The sequence below is a fragment of the Calonectris borealis genome, chromosome 7 (genome assembly GCF_964195595.1).
Source record: "Calonectris borealis chromosome 7, bCalBor7.hap1.2, whole genome shotgun sequence".
Classification (NCBI taxonomy): Eukaryota; Metazoa; Chordata; class Aves; order Procellariiformes; family Procellariidae; genus Calonectris; species Calonectris borealis.
The window spans coordinates 7112647-7132142 of record NC_134318.1 but is presented as its reverse complement, the minus strand read 5'-3'; the positions used below and the strand labels follow the sequence as shown (position 1 = coordinate 7132142).

At 57.1% G+C, this 19496-nt stretch overlaps 1 protein-coding gene across 1 annotated transcript; it reads left to right on the top strand.

Moving 5' to 3' along the window:
* The first annotated feature begins 202 nt into the window (after nucleotides 1–202).
* On the top strand, nucleotides 203–754 carry NEUROG3 (neurogenin 3). Its single transcript, XM_075155415.1, has one exon. The coding sequence runs from the start codon at nucleotides 203–205 to the stop codon at nucleotides 752–754; it is 552 nt and encodes a 183-aa protein (XP_075011516.1).
* The last annotated feature ends 18742 nt before the right edge of the window (nucleotides 755–19496 follow it).

Here is a 19496-nt window from a genome sequence, read left to right as displayed (position 1 = left end):
TCGTGTGCCGGCCGCGCAACCTTTCCTGCCCGCACTCGAGGGAAAGCGGGGAGGGGGGAGCGGCGGGGGGCGCGGAGCGAAAGCCGCTCTCCTGCCCCGCCGCCTCGCCCGGGCTCAGCAGGTACAGCCGCGGGGGAGAGGGCTCCCCCGGGCCGGCCGCAGCGCCGCTCCCCGCCGGCTAACGCGGGCTTGGCTTTGCAGGATGGCCCCGCAGAGCGACCGCTCGCAAGGCGAGGGGCAGCCCTATTTCGGCGGCGCCGAGGCCGCCCCTTCCGCGGCCGGCGGCGGCTCCGCGGGCAGCCGGGTCGCCTCGCCGGCCCGCACCGCCCTGGCCCCGCGGGAGGCGGCGGCACGCAGGAAGGGGAAGGCGCGGCGGGGCCGCGGCAAGGCGCGGAGCGAGGGGCTGCTCAGCAAGCAGAAGAGGAGCCGGCGGATGAAGGCCAACGACCGGGAGAGGAACCGCATGCACCACCTCAACTCCGCCCTGGACGCGCTCCGCAACGTCCTGCCCACCTTCCCCGACGACGCCAAGCTCACCAAGATCGAGACGCTCCGCTTCGCCCACAACTACATCTGGGCGCTCACCCAGAGCCTCCGCCTGGCCGAGCAGGGCCTGCCCGAGCCCCCCCCGCCGCCGCCCCCCGCCGCCACCGCCGCCGCCGCCTCCCCCGGGCCCTGGGACTCGCCCTGCCCCGCCGCCCCGCCACCCGCCGCCCTGCGCCGCGGCACCGCCGCCTTCCCCGCCTTCCTCTGAGCCCGCCGCCCGGTTGCTTTCCCCCCACTTTTGGCCTTCAGATGGCCGGCGGGGCGGAGGGGGGGGTCCCCGCGCTGCGCGCCGGGGGGGCGGTGGGCGCCCCGCTCCCCCCCGCCCCGTCCCGCTTGGCTGAAGCGCGGCGGGAGCGGGCGGGCAAAAACAAATCACGGTTTTGTACTCGGAAACGGTAAATTATATTAATTTGTCGCTATCGGTATTTATTGATTATATTTCGTAACAAATATATATTTTGTATATAAGAGTGTTTTTGGCAGCGGTGGTCCAGCTGTTTGTACCGGGGAGGGGAGCCGCGGCTGTATTTTGGTTTTTTTTTTTCCGAAAAAGAAGAAGAGGAGAATAAAGTGTGTCGCGGTCAGACCTGTGCAACGCCGTGTTTTTTCCACAGAGGGCTCCCCACGGGTTTCAAAATCGCGCGCAGCCCGCGCCGGGGAGGGCAGCGCCGGCCCTGCGGGGGCTTGCGCGGGGCCCCGGTGTGTCCGGTGCGGAGACGGTGTGGCCGGCGCGGGGAGGAGCGGCGATGGAGAGCGGCGCATTGGGGTCCTGCGCCTGTGCGCACGCCGGCGTGTGCCCGTCGGGGCCCACGCGTGCATTTAAAACCGACCTCTCTTTACAGACGCAGGGCTGCGGCCGGCCCGTGTGATACCCCGGGCAGCCGCCCCGCTCTGCCCGCCGCGTCCCGGCAAGGTGCGCCCGGCTGCAGCCCTCCCCACGCAGGCGGATTTTCAGCGCCCGGCTCGGCCCTGGGGCTATTTTGGAGATGTCCCCGGGACACGGCGGTGCGGGTCCCCGGGGCAGCGTTGTCCCAGCCCGACCCCATCCTCCCCGGGGGAGGGTTTAGCCGAGGTAGGCGCGGGGCTCGGGGGGCAGCGGCCGCAGTCGGAACCTGCAGCCCTGAGCGGGGGGCTGGAGCGGGGGGCGTTAAAAACGCAGGAGGTGGGAAACGCAACACCTCCCACACCACGGCAAGAAGAGAAGAGAAGCCGCATGAATCCCGCGAGCCCTCCCCGGCCCTCTCCTCCCAGAGACTCAATTTGTAGCTGGTAGATTTACGGCCGGGCCGCCTCCCCTCTCCGCGCTGCCCCAGCGGGGCGGCAGTCGCTAGACAAAGCGGCCCGCGAGGCCAAAAGCCCATTGTGATGCTAATTGTTCTCAGCTGAGCCCGTTTGCCCGCGGCAAAGAGACGCTATTGAGGCAATTTGTAGAACAAAAGAAATTTGGTTACTGGAAACAAAGACGCACGCACAAACACCCCCCCCCCCCCAACACCCCCCTCCCGCACCGCAACAAAAGAGGCGAGAGTGAAACCTGACCGGGTACGGGATCCCGGGGACCTTGTCCCGCCGCCCCCCCCGCCCCGGTATGGGGGGGGGCATCCCCCTCCATCTCCCCCCCGCGCTGCTCCCGCTCCTCGGGAGCCGTGGGGCGGGCTGGGGTGGGGGAGACCCACCGGCGTGGGGAGGGATTGGAGGATGGTGGGTGCGCGGTGCGCGGTGCGGTGCGCGGAGCGCGGAGCGTCCCCTGCGCCCCGTCCCGCACCGGCGCCGCGGGCTCTGGCCATGGTGCTGAAGGCGGCGGCCGGGCCCCGGCTGGGGGCGCGGCGCGGTGCTCCCCCCGCCCCAGGCCTCCGTGAGCCGCTGCCTCCCCCCCCTCGCCGGGGCTCAGCCTTCGGGGTCTGCCCTGGCCGGGGACTGGGTGATGGGGAGTCCCTGCCGGTGCGGAGCCCCGCACCTCGGACTTGCTGGACTCAGCCCAGGCACAGGCTAGCTGCGGGACGCTGTGCCTTCAGGTGGGCTGTGGGCAACATCGCCCGGTCCTGCGGTGAAGGGAGAGGCCAGCTTGGCCCTGGTGCTAACCAGACGCTTTGCAGCTCAGAAAACACATGGGGCTTGGTGGATTTTGGAGAAGCAGTGATCTCTTCTTGTGCACTCGATCCAGCCTTGGTCAATGAACCGTCTCACCGAGAGGAGCTGCAGGTGCCCCATGCATCTGGGTGAAGGGAGTGAGGGCACCATGGTGCCCGTGCTGACAAGCAAGGTGAGCAGGTCTTACTTGCTACTTGAGGTTTTTTGGAGGAGATCTGGTCTTTCTGCTGCCTCCTGGGACCCGTTCATCCACGCAGAGCCCCACTACTTTGCCTATTCATTGCTTTGAGAAGCAATACCCGCATTGCTGGAGAAACACAGGCCATGGGGCAAGGTTGAGGACTAGGAAAAAGCAGTGTGTGCCTATCTCTGTGTGTACTGTTATAGTCCTGAACGTGATCTATCTGCGTCGTAGATCAGATAGGCAGAATGAAAGACCTAATAGTATTCCTCCCCCTTCCCCCCTTTCTGGCTGAATTGCGTATTGTTTTCATACTCTAACAGTCTGCAAAGTGCTCCAAGGCCTCCGTGTGTGGCCACAGGCAAAACACCGTGATTATCTGGGTGATAAAATCATTTAATATTTTCCCTGCTAGTCCAGCTCCACTCTGATATCTCCCTACGGGAGGTATCACCTTGCTCTAGCTATCTGCGTGTGCCGCGGGACTGAGGAGAATAACAGCACACTCCCTTAGTCTGCAAAAGTAACATTTTTGCAAAAAATTGTAAAAGGGAAGTCAGGGTCTATATGGGCAAGAAAAGGGGCAAGAAGAGCCTGAAAGAGCAGGTATTATAAAAGTCCTAAAAGATGTCCATACAGCTGTATTTTCGGAAAGTGGTCACTTTAGTGGGTTTTACTGTGTTGCAGATTCTTTTCTTTGGAGGCTTAGGATGCTTCTGGTCTTCCAGCCGTGGGGCTATATGTTGGGGGGGGGGGCGGGCGGATTTACTACCTCTGGAGAACTAGTGACTTCTTTAGGGGCTTGAATGCATTTTTTTTTTCTTTGCCTCCACATTATTAGGTTAATCATTGCTTGAACTGGTTGCTATGGTTTTGGCAAACCCATGGAAACTTGATAATGAAGACTGAAAGACTCCTTTTCCATTTATCTTTTCTCTATGTTTAGTGCATGATGGTCTCATTTCTCTTGACGGGGCTGTCCCAGCGCCATTGCCTGGCCTTTATAACCACGGCTGCTGTAATGGCCTCCGGACTTTTTGATGTGGAAGAAACAGGTGGCCGCTGGGACCGCGACCGTTTCAGAGACGCAGGCTTGTGCCCTCGCATACTTGCGGGTGATGGGTTGAAAACAAACTTAGCCCAGGCGCTGCCAGGTTTGGTTGCTGAAATCCCATGCAAGGCGGACTCAACTTTTATTTTTGCAGCCAAGGGAGACCCCCCCAGCTGCAAGCTGATGTTTTCATGGCCCCAATATTCAGTTTTCGGTCTCCTTCTGTTTAGACAAGAAGATTTTTGAATATGTGACATTACCCTCTATTACAGAAATAAGGAGGCTTTAAACCTGTCTCCTCCTGAACCTTCCCTCTCCTCTGTAGCTGCGTTTTACTGTGGAACTCTGGCTGTAGGGATATTCAGCAAGCTCTGGCCATGCCTCCAAAGCGGAGTCTCCTGCAACTGCCTCACCAATACTCTGTTCTGCCCAAGGTTAAAATGGGGGACTGAGGGTAACAAACAGTTGAAAACAGAGCCTGTAAATTATTTGCATGGCTCAGAGAGGCCAGGCTCATTGCCAGGGCCAGGGAAGGGGAAACACCGGGGTCCTTTCCTCAGCAACAGACTCGTCCCCCTCCTCCTTGCTCCTGGCTGGCTCCCTCGTGTCTGAAGGCTGGCAAGAAAATGAAGGTGATTCCCATAATCCCAGGGCAATTCCTTTGACCTCAGGCCTCCACTCTGCTCTCTAAATACGGCTTTAAGTGAGTCGCCTCCTGCCCTCTCACATTGTCCGCCTCTGACATTGCAGTCAGGTTTCCTGGCGGAGGAGGCAGCCGGGGCTGCGAACAACTGCCTGTCCCCTCAATGTCGCTGGGAATCAGCGGGGGCTCCTGCAAGCAGAGCAGACCCTCTTGCCTCTTCCAACATGCGTCGGGGCACCCTGATGTCCCCCAGAAGCGTTCCTGTGCGGGGCCGTGGCAGGATGCTCGGCTGCGGCTGCATGCCTGTCCTCCCGCACTGCCCGCACGTTTCGGTGTAGCCGCGCTCGCCAGCAGAGAAAAGGCGAAGAATCGGGATTCTTTCACATGGTCAGCCCTCAAAAGTCTGCCTTTGCCCCCCTCCTCCCAGCTATAATGACAATCCAAAGAGTTCCTGATAGGGTTTTAAAAGATGCTTATTCATTCACCGTCCACCAAGCATGAAAATCCAGCTCATTTGTTCATTTGTTGCCATTCTTCGCCCAAACGACCCCACAGGGGCTGAAGCCTGTTGCCGAAAACTTGTCACTCACACTTTTAACTTCTTTTTGTTGTACTTCTCTTTATTTCATTCTTCTGGGTCCCCACCTCCGCCACCACCCCACCCTCTCCTCCGGTCACAAAGGCAAGTCTGGGAAGCTCTTTAAAGCCGCAGTGCCCCCTTTTAAAAATCAATACAAAAAAAGCAATAGCTGAAAGGAGATCCCAAGTTTGTGTAAGGAAGGGGGAAACTCCATCCCGTCTGCGCAGCCCAGACGGGGAGGGCGGCAGGGGGAACGGCGCCGGGTGTCAGCACCCCCAAGCCGCCTTCAAGCCCTGCCTGGGGTTCATCTGGCGCCCTCGCCAAAAGAGTTGGGCCTTTCTGCGTCAAAGGAAACGTAACTTGAGGGTTTAAGGGGCTTTTAAGGAGAGGGAAAAAGCATCAACCGAGCAGTGAGCTCCCCGAGGAGCAGCCACTCTCTCCCCGCAGTGTTCTCTCCTCCACGAGGAGGCTTTTCAGCATGCGACCGATGCGGCAGCCCGGCTTTCTAACAAGGCTGACCCAGGGCACATCTCCCCTTCGGAGCTGTGGGCTTCATAGGGCAGAAGAAAAGGATAAATCAGTGTGTATTTGTATTTGGAACTGGGCTAGGCTGTGCTAACTAACCTCTGAGAAGGTCCTGTCTGCTTGTGAATCTAAGTCCCCGGCTGGCAAACTTAGACTCTTCCCAGCTTAGACTGTGTAGCGATGCTCTGCCTCTCTGGAGGAGGACGAGCGTGATAACATCCACGGCATCTTTCTTCATTCCCAGACACACAGTGTCCTCGAGTGGGTTTTATGGCAAAAGCCCGGTGTTGGCTTTGCTCGGGTCATCCTGCCTCCCTGGTTAATTCTCTGACCAGGGGTGCTCCTAGAAAACCCATGCCGGGGCAAGCAGGAGACGTGAGTTTTCCACCACGTGCTTGCTGGCCCCTCCACAGCTCCATGGACTGGTGTCCGCCAGGGCATGGGCGAGAGCAGGGTGGGGGGGATGAGGCATCTGGGACCACCTCAGCCCCCCAACTCCATCATCGCTGGGTCTCCCACCATGATCAAAGCATGGGGCTTCCCTCCCTGAGGGACACACACAGGTTTTGTGTTTAATGGTCCCCACAGACATTTCTGATTGCATTTAAGCCCCGCAGCCAGGAGTTGCACAGCTGCAGCCATGAAGAAACCGTGAAGCCTTCTGCTTTCATTTCAGCCACAGCTGTGAGGTTTTATCTCATTTTTCCGGGGCCTCATATGTGATTTTTGCCTGGACTTTGTGCAGCTCTGCCTGGGGCAGGCCCCGGCGTGAGGAATCACATCTCCATCTTCAACCTGAAGGATGTGGGTGAAGCGTAGGCTCCTCGCTCAGGCTCAGCCCCCAATATACCCAGGTATAACGGCACCTGCCTGCCCGCGCTCCCCTCCCCAGGGCAGGGGCACTGGCAGGAGTTAAAGGGAAAAAGAAAAACCCTCTCCCTTGTCACCTCCCAGGTACCAATCCATCATCTCCAGACCCCGGGCACCAGTGGCCCAAGCCCTCCCGCTCCCTCCCCGGGCAGGTCGTTTCAGCCGCTGAGACCTCATGCCTGTAGGACAGGGGGAAGATTAATGGGGCAGGTGCTGGTGCCCAGAGCTGGTCCTTGCCCTGATAAGGTGGGAGCTGAGATAGCGCTGGGTCAATACTCAGCGGTGGCCACCTGGAGCTGCGGCTGGAGCCACCTGAGGGGCTCCAGGGAGGAGAGGACCCTGGGGGTCCTTCCCCCCGCACAGTCCAGCTGTGTCCCGTGGGAGATGCAGCCGCCGTACCCCGCCACAGCCCCCTGCGCAGTGCCGGCGGGGACCCCCCCACTCCCAACCGGACCCCCGACCTCCCCCGGCCATCTGCTCCCCCTGCCCGCTCCCGCCCATCGGCTTTCACCACGCAGCCCGGCTCCCGGGGCAAAGCCAAGGTTTCAGCCTCCCCCGCCGTTAATAATTCCCGAGGGAGCGCGGCGTTCCCATTTATCACCCTTCCTTTAAAACCCAGCTGTTATTCACGCGCGTGCCCCCCCCCCGCCTTTCCCAGTGGGCTGCTATGCCCTCGCTGCGATGCCCCCATGTCCCCGCATTTGGGCAGGAGGGGGATTTTGTGCGCGAGGGGGTCCCACCATCACCCTCCCCTGCTTTAGGTGCCAGAGCTTGGAGATAGACGGTACCGCTGGCTGCACGCATTAAAACTGCAAAAAGGCACCTGTTGCTGGAAAAAACTGCAACCCAGGGTCAGCTGAAATCTTTTGTGGTTTGAAACTGCTCCTTTGGTAACAAACCCTGATGTGGTTCACCCTCACCTGCTCCTGGAACCAGGTTTCATTGAGTAGTCGTGGTGGGTGGATGCCCTGGAAGGGGGCTGCCAAATTTTATTATAATATTTTCTTTCAGGAGCAGCGTGCTCCTGGCTGCAGGTTATTTATGCCGCTGCCCTATGGCCCTCTGCCTCTCTCCTCTGGGAGATGCTGCTGTCCTGCCCGGCTCACTTTGGGCCACTTTACATTTATCTCAGTGACCTGGGAGACTTACGGATGGGACCCCGGGGGGTGCAAACAGCAACTGTCTTTTTAATTACATTTTTTGTGTGCACTTCAGCAGCCTTGCCATCCTATGGTTTGGCTTTTGCAATATCACAAGAGGACTTTTTTGGAGGGCTTTCTTGTTTTCCCATGGTCTGTCCCTGCTCTCCCGCGGGATGCCGCGCCGTCCTGGCTGCCCCGCGCCGGGCTGCACGGCCGATTAGGGACCCCCTTTGTCACCTAATTGGATTTTTCTCCCCTTGTTAGCCCGCAATGAAAATGTCATGGGCGGCATGGAGGTGCCCATTCATCTCAAATTAAATTCGGTCGCCTCTCGGGCGAGCCGCGCCGCTATTCACCCCACAGCAGGCAGCTGCCGCTCGCCGGGGGATGCAACTGGGGGTCCTGCACCCGCAGCCACCCCGGGGCCAGCCATGATGATGGGGAAAGGGGAAAATACCCAGGCTTGGACAGACATGAGAAAGTCTGGGGTCGGGGCTGCTCCCGGTTTCTCTCTCCGGGTGGTCCCCATGGCTTGCTGGGGGATTTTTGGCCGCGGCCGGCGTGCGGGCCGTGCACAGCGGTGTGTTGCCAGGAGGTGGTGCTGGGATCCCGTGCCCTTGGCCTTGGCCGGACACGGGCCAGGATGCCGGGCTTCGGGCACGCTGCGTTTTCTAGGGAGCCATCGGTTGTGGGGAGCTGCAAGGGGAGGCGATGCTGGGTCATGACTGGCAAGGCAGGAGCCCTCTGCAAGGTCCCGATGGAAAACCAGGGAGCCACGGATCAGATCGGGAAGGACCCTTCCCTGGGAGCAGCACGCCCCGTTCCCAGTGCCCGCGGGCACTATTCCAGCATCCTCCTCGCACACCTTTTGTGAAGCCAATCTGCGGCGTTTTATTACCTCTGAAACAGCTGATTTTGACTCTGCTCCCTGCAAATCGCCTGCGGAAACAAGCCAACCCCCTGCAGAGAGTCTGGGGATGCTTTTGGTTTTTCCAAAAAGTAAAATGACTCGAACAAAAATGCAGAGAAGTCGCTGGAAGGACAAACCACAGCTTAAGCCTAAAGAGCAATATTTTGGGGAGGTTTTTGGTCCCTCGCTGCTCTGACACGAACCCCCAAACCCCACTGCGGTGCGGGGGGGGGACCCCTGGGCAAACCATGCTGCAGCCAACACCGGTTAGAGATGATTTCTTAGCTGAGCTTTTGTGCTCCAGGCTGGGGCAGGGTGTTTCAGAAAAAGCAATTAAAGAGCTGTCAGCCCCGTAAATGCAGCCGCAGAGGGGCAGCTCAGCTCTCACAGCGGGGCTCGGGTCAGGCCGCCTTGGCCACAAGGCGCCGGGACAGAGAAAGTGATGTAGAGGTGATGCGAAACGGGCTCTGCCGTGGGGTGGGTCCGAGCTGAGCCCTCGGGGCTGGCCGGGGGTGAGCCCCGCTACGTAGGTGCTACGTAGTCCCCAGTATGTGATGTTAAATAAGGAAGAGCAGGGTTTTTTTTTTGAATACACCATATGACTAGAGAAGGTGAAATTATTTGCGGCGAACAATGGCGTTGATAACTTTTTCCGTTCTTTGCTTTCCTGCGAGTAAACATCTATTCTTCTTACTTTTATAACAGCATTCAGCATGGGAGTGTGAAGCACTCAGGATTGTTTCTGTCCTGACTGGATGCCTCCCAGCCGGGGAAAGAGTTTTCCTGTTGCCTGCCCAAATTCCTCCTCAGTGATCCTCTAAAGCCCAGGGTGGCTTTGCCTTTCCCTGACCGCGCTTGCAGCCGAAAAGCTCCGTAACCTAAACTTGAAGCAGATGAAAGAGCTCTGGGTCTCCCCAGGGAGAATGAACGATCTGCAAACAGACGGATACTGGCAAAATGGTTTTTTCTTGCTCTCCTGCCCTCTCTGCTGCTGACATATATATTTGGAGAGACGCTTGGCCCTGGATGTAGGGTCTCCAGGGGAGTTTTGCGAGTTTGCGGGGGTTCACCGCTGCACGCGATGGGCAGGGAGGAGGAGGAGGAGGAGGAGGAGGAGGAGGAGTTGGAAGGGGTCCACGGGGGCATCGGGAAGGGAAGGCCATTAATTTCCTTACTCAAATGGCTTCTGCCAACGCTGCCTGGGAACTGGGGTCCTGAAAACCCACCCTATGGGAAAGCAAAGCCAAGCGACGCAGGTAGGCGCCCCGCTGCCTTGGCCCACAACCCGATTGCGTCAGTGGTCAAGCTGCGAAGCCGGAGCTTCTGCTCCAAGATATTTTTATTGCCTGGGAACCAGGCTGAGGAAAGGTGTGGCCTGCTCTTTTTTTTCCCTTTACTTGGCCGAATCCAGGAAAACACAGGGGATGGCTTAGGTTTTGGAGCAGCGCGATGGGCTCTGCCCTGCAGACGGCTCCGTGCAATTCACAGGGCCACAGAGACACTGCTCATCATCCTCTCCCCCCCAAATTGTTATTTTTCACATCCCCTGATGGTGTTAAAAATGAATGCATCTGGTTCCCCTGGAGCAGAAGGTGGGGGAACCCTGGGGAGCCCCGGGGGGGCCACGCTTCCCGGCTCCCGCAGGAAGGAGCCGCGGCCGGCAGCCTAAAAACAGGCTGGTGCGTCACGGCCAGCGGTTTCTTGGCACATGCTGGGAAACCCCGAATATGCTACGGGACAATACATCAAGAGGGCGAGGGAAAACAATAATATCTCAGGAAGCAGCCCGGGATACTGGAGGGGAGAAGCCTGATTTAGACCGTTTCCTGGCCTGAAGGTCTGTGCCACAGCATGGCTGTGGCTGTCCCAGTTGTACCCGTCACTGGAGGGGACGAGTGAGACCGTTTGCAGCTCTCTGCACGCTTCTTAAGCTACTTATTTGCCAGTTATTTATTATTTCAGCAAGTTGCTCATTTTTTGCATTCGCGCTATTCCCAAGCAGCCTGGCCCACGCAGAAATGAGCTCTGCTACTGGAGAGGGGGGAAAGGCTGGAGGAGGCGCCTGGGGGGGAAATATGCATTTCTTATAGCACTGGCCAAATTTGCCTCCCGTGGCTGCTCACCCGAGCTTGTCCCCTGATGATGCTGCCACTTGTCCTTCCACCCCTCCTGGCTTTGGCACGGAGACTCCAGCGGGAGGGCAGCGTGTCTGGCCCCTCACCTGCTCTTTTCCTTAAAGATTGCAGAAAACTGGGAGAAGATGACTTTACGGTCAGCCTTTTTCTGAGCCCCTTTTGCATTTACCTGCAAATGCCATGCGGGCAACCAGCAATAGGGCTGCAGTGGTCCGAGCACCCCCTGTCCCCCCACTCCTGCCATGGGGCCACCCACTCTTCACCAACTCTCTTCTCATTATCACACCCAAACCGCTGGCCCCGGTAAGGCCGTGGCAATGACCCGGCTTTGCTGCAGAAGCAGGGATTTGCAGAAAGCAAATTAAAACTACAGGCGGGAGGGGAGGGGGCTGCGCTGCCTTCCCCGCTGCTCCCCCTGTACTTTTCACCCCGGCAAGGTCGGCCCCGAAAACACAGACGGGGGATCCCCGCGGCTTCTTGATTACTGTTGGTGTAACCCCTCGCAGGAAAATCTCGCTGGTGGAAACAGGGTTTGGCAAGGCCTGAGGCAGGGTCAGGGAGCAGTGTCTATAGGGGTTTTTGCTATAGGGCATTTTGGAGTAAAGCACTCTTTCCATCCTTTTACCCCTGTGCTCCCCCGGGATATCCTGGCAGAGCCCCGCTCCGTAGGACACCTTGGAGGGGCACTGGCCAGGTAGGGACTGGCCCAGCATTTTCATATTTCTAGAAGCCAGATTGTTTTCCCAATCTTTATATACATAAAAAAAAACCCTAAAAAAAAAAGATTAAAAAAAAAGGTCTTGGCCATGGGACCTGGCTCTCCATGGCCAAACCACGCGGCCTCCGCCAGAGCAACGTGGGATGGGTTCCCACCACAGCAGAGCTGCCCAGGCCAGCCGGCAGTGCAGCTCGCCGGGCAGGGTTTTAAAGCCCTCATGGTTTGAAAAGAAGAAATCAGTAAGATGGGTGTACTTCAGCCAATAATGCACAGCAACACACATTTGATCTAGTATTTGTATTAAAGTAGAAGTTAAAGAGCCCTTTCTCAACTCTTATTACTCTTTATATGACTTTCTTGACTTTAGAAACTCCAGTCAGCATTCCTAAGTAGCTTTTTTTCCTTATTTTTCAACAGAAAAATGTTTTCACCTGGTCTAAATGGCTCTGCTCCTGCTCTGTGGGAGTCTGGGGGCTTGTAAAGGCTCCGACAGGCCGATGGGCTGGGTTTCAGGGCTGAGCAGCCCACGGCACGCTGCCCCAAACCTCTGCCAAGGGCTCCCCACCGCACCTCTGCCTCGGGTTCATGCAGAGGGGCTTTGCCGTGTCCCCCAAAGGCTGAGAAATGCTCAGAAATGCCTATCAGCCAGCCGGAGACTTTTCCTGCCCTGCTGAGATGGGATGGAAGCTCCTCTCCCGTGGGGGGGATGCACTCGGAGAGGCCCCATGCATTCCAGTAATTCCCCCCCAATTACTTTAATTTCCCTCCCCACCCTTTTTCTGTAACTCTGCTATGCCATTTGCGATGATGAAAAGTATTTTAATTCCCAAAGAAAAAACAGACCCTGGAAATCAAAGTCTCTTTTTAGAGCTTCTCGGAATTGGAGTGGCTGGGGACTAATAAAATCCCGAATTACGAAGTGTCACGGAGGCTGAAACCCTCCTGCTCGTCCCACAAGGAGGGCAAAACAGGGACCCATTCATCGCGGGGCCATCTCCTACGGAAAAGCCGAGAGGGGAGCGCGGTGATAGACGCGGCACCGGTGGAAAGGCGAGGAACAGGCCGGGCTTTGTCGGAGGTGCCACAGCCCGGGCTGGGCGGAGAGGCGGCTTTGGCGATGCTGGGATGTGCGGGACCTGGCTGGGATGGGGCTTCGGATCCGCTGTATCGGCGGCGGCCGAGGGAAGAGCCGGCAGCCCCGCAGCGGTGCCAGGGCTTCCTGCGGCAGGAAGCGCGGCCAGAGCAGCCGCTTTCCCTGCGCTTCGGGACTCGGCTCGTACCCGAGCTGAGCTTTATTCGCTTGGCAGGGCAAATAAAGAGGCTTTTTGCCCTGAGTCCCTGCCCTACAGTTATTGCAAGAGGCTCAGCCTGCCTGCAAACGTTCTGGGGTGCAAGGATGAGTTTTGGTCTCTGCTTGTGGGACGGACAAAGAAAGGCTGCGTGCACTAATTCCGTGCTGGATTTAACTGCCCGGCGGGGCTGGGTGCAGGATTAACCAGAGCACGGTGAAATGCAGCGCAAGGGGTATGCACAGCGCAGGGGCAGACAGCACTGTGAGCCCCCCCAGGACAAGCCCCAGTAGGGCCAGGACCCCTGGATTAGTTATTAATTGCATCACCCTGTGTCGAGCCTTGAGAGCACTAATTGGCTTTGATGGCCCTAAGCAGCCTCACCTGGGGCCCCCCCACACCCATGGGCTGGCTCTATTTAAGCCCAGCCTGGGATTGTTACCCCTTCCCTGCCTCCAGCTTGGTGTGGAAGGGTGCAAGTTTGGGGGGAGAGCTGAGCAGCCCTGCTCTGTGGAGGTGGGTCGGCTGCCATGCCCGAGGGCTGTTCCACAAGGTCCCTCTGCCTCCTACACCCTGGCTGTTTTGAAGATTAAAGCCTCTTCCTGGGCTCTTGGCAGCCACCTGATGGAGGAGCAGCTTTTCGGTAGGAACAAGGTGGGGAAAAGCCATCATGGGGTGGGGGGGGAGAGGGTTTCATCCAGCAAATGCATTTTTGGGAAGGGTGTGGGGGAGCGGGCAGGTGGGACCCTCTGGCTGGATCTTCTTCTTCCCGCTCCTGGTTGCGGCTGTGCAGGCAAACCTCCGGGGTGAGGACGCGAGGTCCAGGCTTGAAGCAGGATGGCTTCGCCTCTGCTGACCCTGCTCAGGATGTAGTGCGGGGTGGGGGGAAAATGCTCTTTTTTTCCATTCCCTCCCCAATCTTGGTTTGAGTCCCTCCTCTCTGCCTGGCAAAGGGCCTGCCTGCCCCTCGCGCCCAGAGGAACACGTGTAGGACGTGTGTTCAGCTGTGGCAGTTTGCAGTCCTAAATGGATGGAGGCCCAGGTCCCTGGGAAGCCTTACGTGGGGCTGCCAGGCTGGGCAGCCCTTCTCCAACCTGATCTGACCATTTCCACCATGGTCAGTGGAGATGGGAAAGCTCTCCTGGAGAGCGGGTAGGGACCCCAGGCGTTCCCCTGAGAAGCAGTATTGCCAAGGCACCGCTTGGGCGGTGACCTCCGGGTTTCCTTTTGTTTCCTGCCATCTACATAAATACCCGGGAGAGGTTTCCAGCAGCTTATCCCTCTCTGTTCCCGGTGTGCTCCCATGGGTCTTGCCTGATGGGTGAGGAGCTGTGCTTTGGAGGCAGGACATAGAGGTAAACTGAGGTAACATCACATCAGCTGGGTCAACATGATGATCCTTAAATTGCTAAATTACTGTGGGTTATGATATCCCACTTAATGCAGGAGATTTACAGCGCATCAGTTCATATAACTGCCTTTCCAGAGCCTTCCCCATCCACCCCTCCTCAGAGCCAGGCAGTGTATATATGGGTTTTCTTGGGAAAAATGTTTTGTTCTATCGAGAGCCCCAGGGGGTATTTATTTTATTTTTTTTATTTTAGGACATGATATTTTTCTATATTCTGTTTTTGTTTTTTTGGAAATTTGGCAACGGCCAAGGAACATTGCCTGGTCGTGCTTTGCAAGGCTGAGCGTGCCTTTCCTGGCATGGGGCTGCTTTCTGCGGTGCGGATGATGCTGGACAAATCTGTCGAGCAGAAGGTGCCGGAGGAGGAATTAACCTTTAAAACACAAACAATGCACACGCAAAATATTCCTCCCTAATGCAGCGCTTGGGATCTGGGCAAATGACAATAGCAGAGCAGCGGGGCTGTGTGGGATGCACGGCCGGCCCGGCCCGCCTTCAGCAATGGTCCAGCCAATGCAGCCAGGGCTGGGGAGCCGCTGGCAGCCGCCGAGGAAATGCTGAGTGTGTTTTAAAATCATTATATTGGCCAATGTGTCTCTGGTTTCCCGATGGTTCTCCCTGCCTGGGTACCTTGGGTCTGATGTCTTCCCCTATGGTTGAGCTGGATGTAAGGATTTAATGAGCAAAAAGTTGGATTTATGGATTTTTTTCTCCCTACTTATTGCATTTAAAAATACATTTTTGTTAGTGAGTGGGGAACCCTGCCTGGCCGAGCAGGGGTTGCTCTGCAATATGCCCACCACCAGAGAGGGTTGGGGGAAAAATTAACTGTTAAAACACACGTGTACAAAACCCCACCTTGCAGGTAGGCTCAGCCCCTGCCAGACAGGCAGTGCCCATCGGGAACTAGAACTCAAGTGGCATTTGGGTCCGGTGACAAGGACGGGAATCCGGGAGCCGCTCTCGTAAGGGGCCGCGGGGCAGGTGCAGAGGAGAAGCACCATATGTTAAACAGCCCCGAGGAAGCTTTCAAGCCTCCGTTGTAAAAATCCCCTGTCTTTCTCCCTGTATTTAATGCATCTTTGTATGGACACTAATTCCTCAAGTATCCACGCCAGGGTTGACTTTTAGTATGTTTGTCCAGGCAGGCTGCCAGCGAGCGGTTCCTACAAGGCTCCCAAGCTCTGACATTTGTTAACGCTGCAGTAAATCACAGTGGCTCTTTGGCCAAGGTTTTTCTTGACAAAACGGCGGAGGCGAGAAAAAGAGAGAAGAGACCACAACAAAATGCAAAAGGCTTATTTAAGCTGAAGAAGAGTAACTGGCCTGAATGAGGCAGATGGGGGACAATGAGGGAAACCTCCAGCTCCGTGCCCTCTGCTCCCCCCATCTTCTCTATTCATTGGTGGGCAATAACTGAAAGGGGAAAAAGCCCAAGGTTGGTACTTTTGGCTGAGGAAGGTGATGAGGGAAGCTCGGCCATCCAGGTTAGTCATGGAGAAACCTGCTGAGATGTAAAGGTCTTGGGGCGAAGTGTCAGCCTGAGCTGGGGCTTTGATAATGGTGGGATTATAACCCTGAAATCCGCTGTATCAAGCCCCTTTGGTTACTCTTGTCCCCCCCCCCGCTGTATTTTGGGGAAGGATGCGCGACATGGCCCCTTTGGCAGCTGGCTGTGGTTTTGGGTGGGAAGATGGTTTGGAGGGGAAACAGCTAACTCGGTGTTATTGAATGGGGAGCTCTTACCCCAAAGCAGCCACCTCTGTGGCAGCACCTCCATCCCAATGCGGGCTGCAGCCCCTCTCCCCGCGCCTCCCCCCAGCCCCGCTGCAGCATGAGTATTTATTTATCCCTGCCAGCCTTCTGTCTTCCCTCTTTTCCCTGGCTTATTTATGGCCGTTGCCTTTCAGCTCCCGGCCACTGCAGCCTGAACTTGGCCATTATGCGCGGCTCGTTGCGGAGGCCATCAATCTGCGGGGCCAGCATGCAGCCTGATGGACTTCTCTCATCATCATCAATTTTCCGTGCCGTGCCAGAGCATCCCTTTGGATCTGGGGCAGCTGCACATGTGCCGCTGGTGGCCTCCGTGCTCCCACCCGGGACACCCGCCTCATCCTCACAGAAGCCTTTTGTCCTGGGATGCTCACAGGCATCAGGTGGGTCTGCTTGGTCCAGACGTCCAAGTGGGGCTTGGGGTGGCTTCAAAGAGGTGGTCGGAGTGCATTGCACAGGCCAAAAAGCACATTATTTCACTCTAAATAAGCACTGTGGAGTCCTGCTTAGCCAGCCTGACATTTAAGCAAATTCTCTCTATAAATTTGGCAGGAAAGTTGTTCCTATTCTGTATCTTGGGTGCAGGCAGAGGTGGCCTTTGCGGATTGATGCCTTCAAAGGGGCTGTAGAGCTGAAGCGGCTGCATTTCTTGCCCTCGGAAGGACTCCCAGGGTATTTTGCCCATCGCACCGTGTGTGGGTGCTGTTGAAACATCGTGTGCAGGGCTGGGGTGGGAGGCGGCAGCTCTTTAACAGCAAAACTCCCCCTGGTTTCAGAGTGGTGTCGGGGAGGATTGCGTGGGTACTGCCAGCTTCAGGGATGCGTTTCAGAGGGGAGCTGAGAGATGCTGCCGAGCTCTCCCTGCCCGGCGCCAGCAATGTGATAGCCTTTGGACCGTGCCAGTCTTTGGGAGGTGCAAATGCCCCAGAGGAACGGCTCGGGCTGCAGGGAGATGATACCCAGCTCAGCCGTCCCATGTGCCCCCCGGGGCTGTGTGGCTTTGGGGTGTCTAATGCCTCCCTGAACTGTCCCAGCCACCCCCTCCGGCTTGTTAGGGGCAGGAAAGCAGCTGGAAACTTGAAGGTAATTCTCAGTGGCTGGATGGTTTCATCCCGATTTACCCAGAATGTCAGACCTTGAAATATGGCACTGTTCAGTTAAAAAAATTAATCAGGAGAGCTGCTCCGGCCAGGCTGTGACTGGGTGCACTTGTCCGGGGCTGAGGGATGCTTTTTGTGGCTGGACATTGATGCAAACTGGCACGTCACCACGGGCAGCTTTATTCTGTGTGGGAGCAGTGCTCCCAGGGGAGGTGCGGCTGCCCCCTCTCTCAACCTGGGAGCGGAGGCTGTGGCTTTCGGGGGGAGCCAGCAAGGTGCCTGGGGTCGTTTGCCAGAGGGATCAAAGTTGCTCCGGCTAAAGTGAAGTGGGGCTGGCTGCTGATCAAACAGCAGCAACGTGGGAGCTTAATTTCATCAGGAGCACTGGCCAAAGCCTCTGGTGTCCTGTGGATGCTGACAGCAGCTCCTGGAATGTCTACCCCTGCCCACAGCCAGTTTGGGTGTGCGATCGGGGCTCTGCCGCTGCCTTGCCGTGGGTGACACTGGGCTGTCACCCTCTGACCTGCGTGGGGAGGTGCGAAAGCCCAGGCTGGGTCTCGCTCAGCTGCTTCGAGTTGCTGCCTCATTCAAAAATAACCAGGTGGCTGCAGTGGCCTGGCCAGGGTGGTGGGTGGCTGGTGCAGTGCCTCTCCTTCCCGCCAGTATTTTTAGGGGTGGCATTTAGACTTGGCACAGGTACAAGCAGCTGGAAAATGCGTGGCATTTCCTCTTCCTGACAGGCAATCCAGGGAGGCCAGATGATGCCCATGGTCCTGCTGCGCTGGCTGCCTGCCTGCAGGTGACCGATATGAAAAGCAAGGGCACTGAAATAATGTCACCCCCTGGTCCTGCTGGCTCAAGGAGGCACTGGGGTTTGGCAAGGCTGGTGCTTGCAGGTCTGGCTGAAACAGGGTGGCAGGGTGTTGCATGGTACCTGCCATGCCTCTCTCCCCTAAAATGCTGCTTATTTCCAGTGTGGAATATTGCGTCAAATCACCAAAATAGCACTGTTTTGCATGAGGTGCTTTTGCAGGGTCACCTCTAGCTGCCAACTGCTCTGATGGGGAATTTCTGCTGTTGGTACAAGTTGGGGACTTGGAGCTTAAGCCTGGTTCGTCCTCCCTGTTGAGCCCGACATCTTCTGACACCATCGCAGCTTGAGCGGGAGTAGCAGCCTGGCCACCCGCTGGCCTCTCTGCCTGATGCATTTGCCATGAGCAGAAAAATGTGACCTGCAGTCTTGCCCTTGCCCATCTCCCCTCTTCTCTTCCCCCTCCTTTCTCCCTTCACCTGGAAAAAAAATCCGGTGTTGAAGCCCCATCTGGAGAAATCTTTTAGGAGAGGGGAAGCCCATAAATTTCCCTCCGGCTCCCCGACCTTTGGTTTCCCGAGGGAGGCATGTGGAGGGAGAGGAAGCGTTTTCCCCGTGGCGGTAACACGGAGGACGGGGGTCTCCCCTTGCTGAGCCAGATGTTATATAGATCTGCAAACCCGGGCTGTTGGTGGGGAAAGGTGCCTAGAGCTTTGCCTTGAAGTCAAGAAGGATGCTGGCAAGCAGGCTACAAAAGCTTTGCTCTGTCCTGCTGGGGATGGTACTGGGGGAAATGGAAACCCCCCAGCAAGACATACCCCCAGCATGTGTGCAGGAGGAGCAGCGGAGGTGAACTTGATCTCAGTATTACCATTTCATACATTATAAAGTGTATCGTTATTCTTCGAAGCGATGTAAAAATCGGAAGTGCTATTCTCTGGAGCCCGGCAGGGAGGAAACCTGCGGTCTTTTATCAGCCCGGGCTGTCCTGGCTGTCGCAGCAGCCCGTCCCACAGCACACGTGTTTGGGTTTCAGCGCAGACGCTCCCCGCGGCGTACCTGAGCCCGAGGCTGAACAATACCTGCTTTCTTTCCCGGGAGCGGGGCTGCCCTGCCTTTCCAAAGGGGAGATTTATGAGGTGCTTGACTGCAGGGGACACTGCCTGATGCGGATTGCCTCTGCTCCTCCCCTGCTCGGGAAGGAAGGGAAGGAAAAGGGATCCCTTTCTGTAAGGCTGAACAGCAGTTGCCACAGTGGTGCCCGGCTTTGTCCTGGTCTGGGGTATTACAGTATGGCAGCACCGGGTAATGTCTCTACCCATCTAAAGATGGGTTTCAAAGCTAAATTCAGCTTTGATTTTTAGCAATGGAGTGTTAATGCTGGATCAATTAACCCAGGGCTTCCCGTCTCCTTCCCCTGAAAACCAGGCATGTCCTAAGGCAAGTTGCATTGGTGAGGTTCAATTCAAATCTGCTGCTCAGCTCACTGCCCCAGGCCAGGTGAGCTCGAGGCACTGGGGGGCATTACATTGCTAAACCCTCCACCAGTTTTAAGGAAAAGTGAGGTGTTGCTAGCCAGCTGTGAACCTGAAGCCATTGCATGGGGCTTCCCCTGAGGCGTTACATGGCTGGACAGGGCTGGGAGGTGTCCCCAAGCACAGGCCAGGTAGTGGCACCTCTGGTCTGCTTGGTGAGGACCCTTTACTCTTGCTCCAGCTGA

Bases quoted from the DNA above. Each gene is read 5' to 3' on its own strand.
- NEUROG3 (XM_075155415.1), top strand. From the start codon at position 203: ATGGCCCCGCAGAGCGACCGCTCGCAAGGCGAGGGGCAGCCCTATTTC.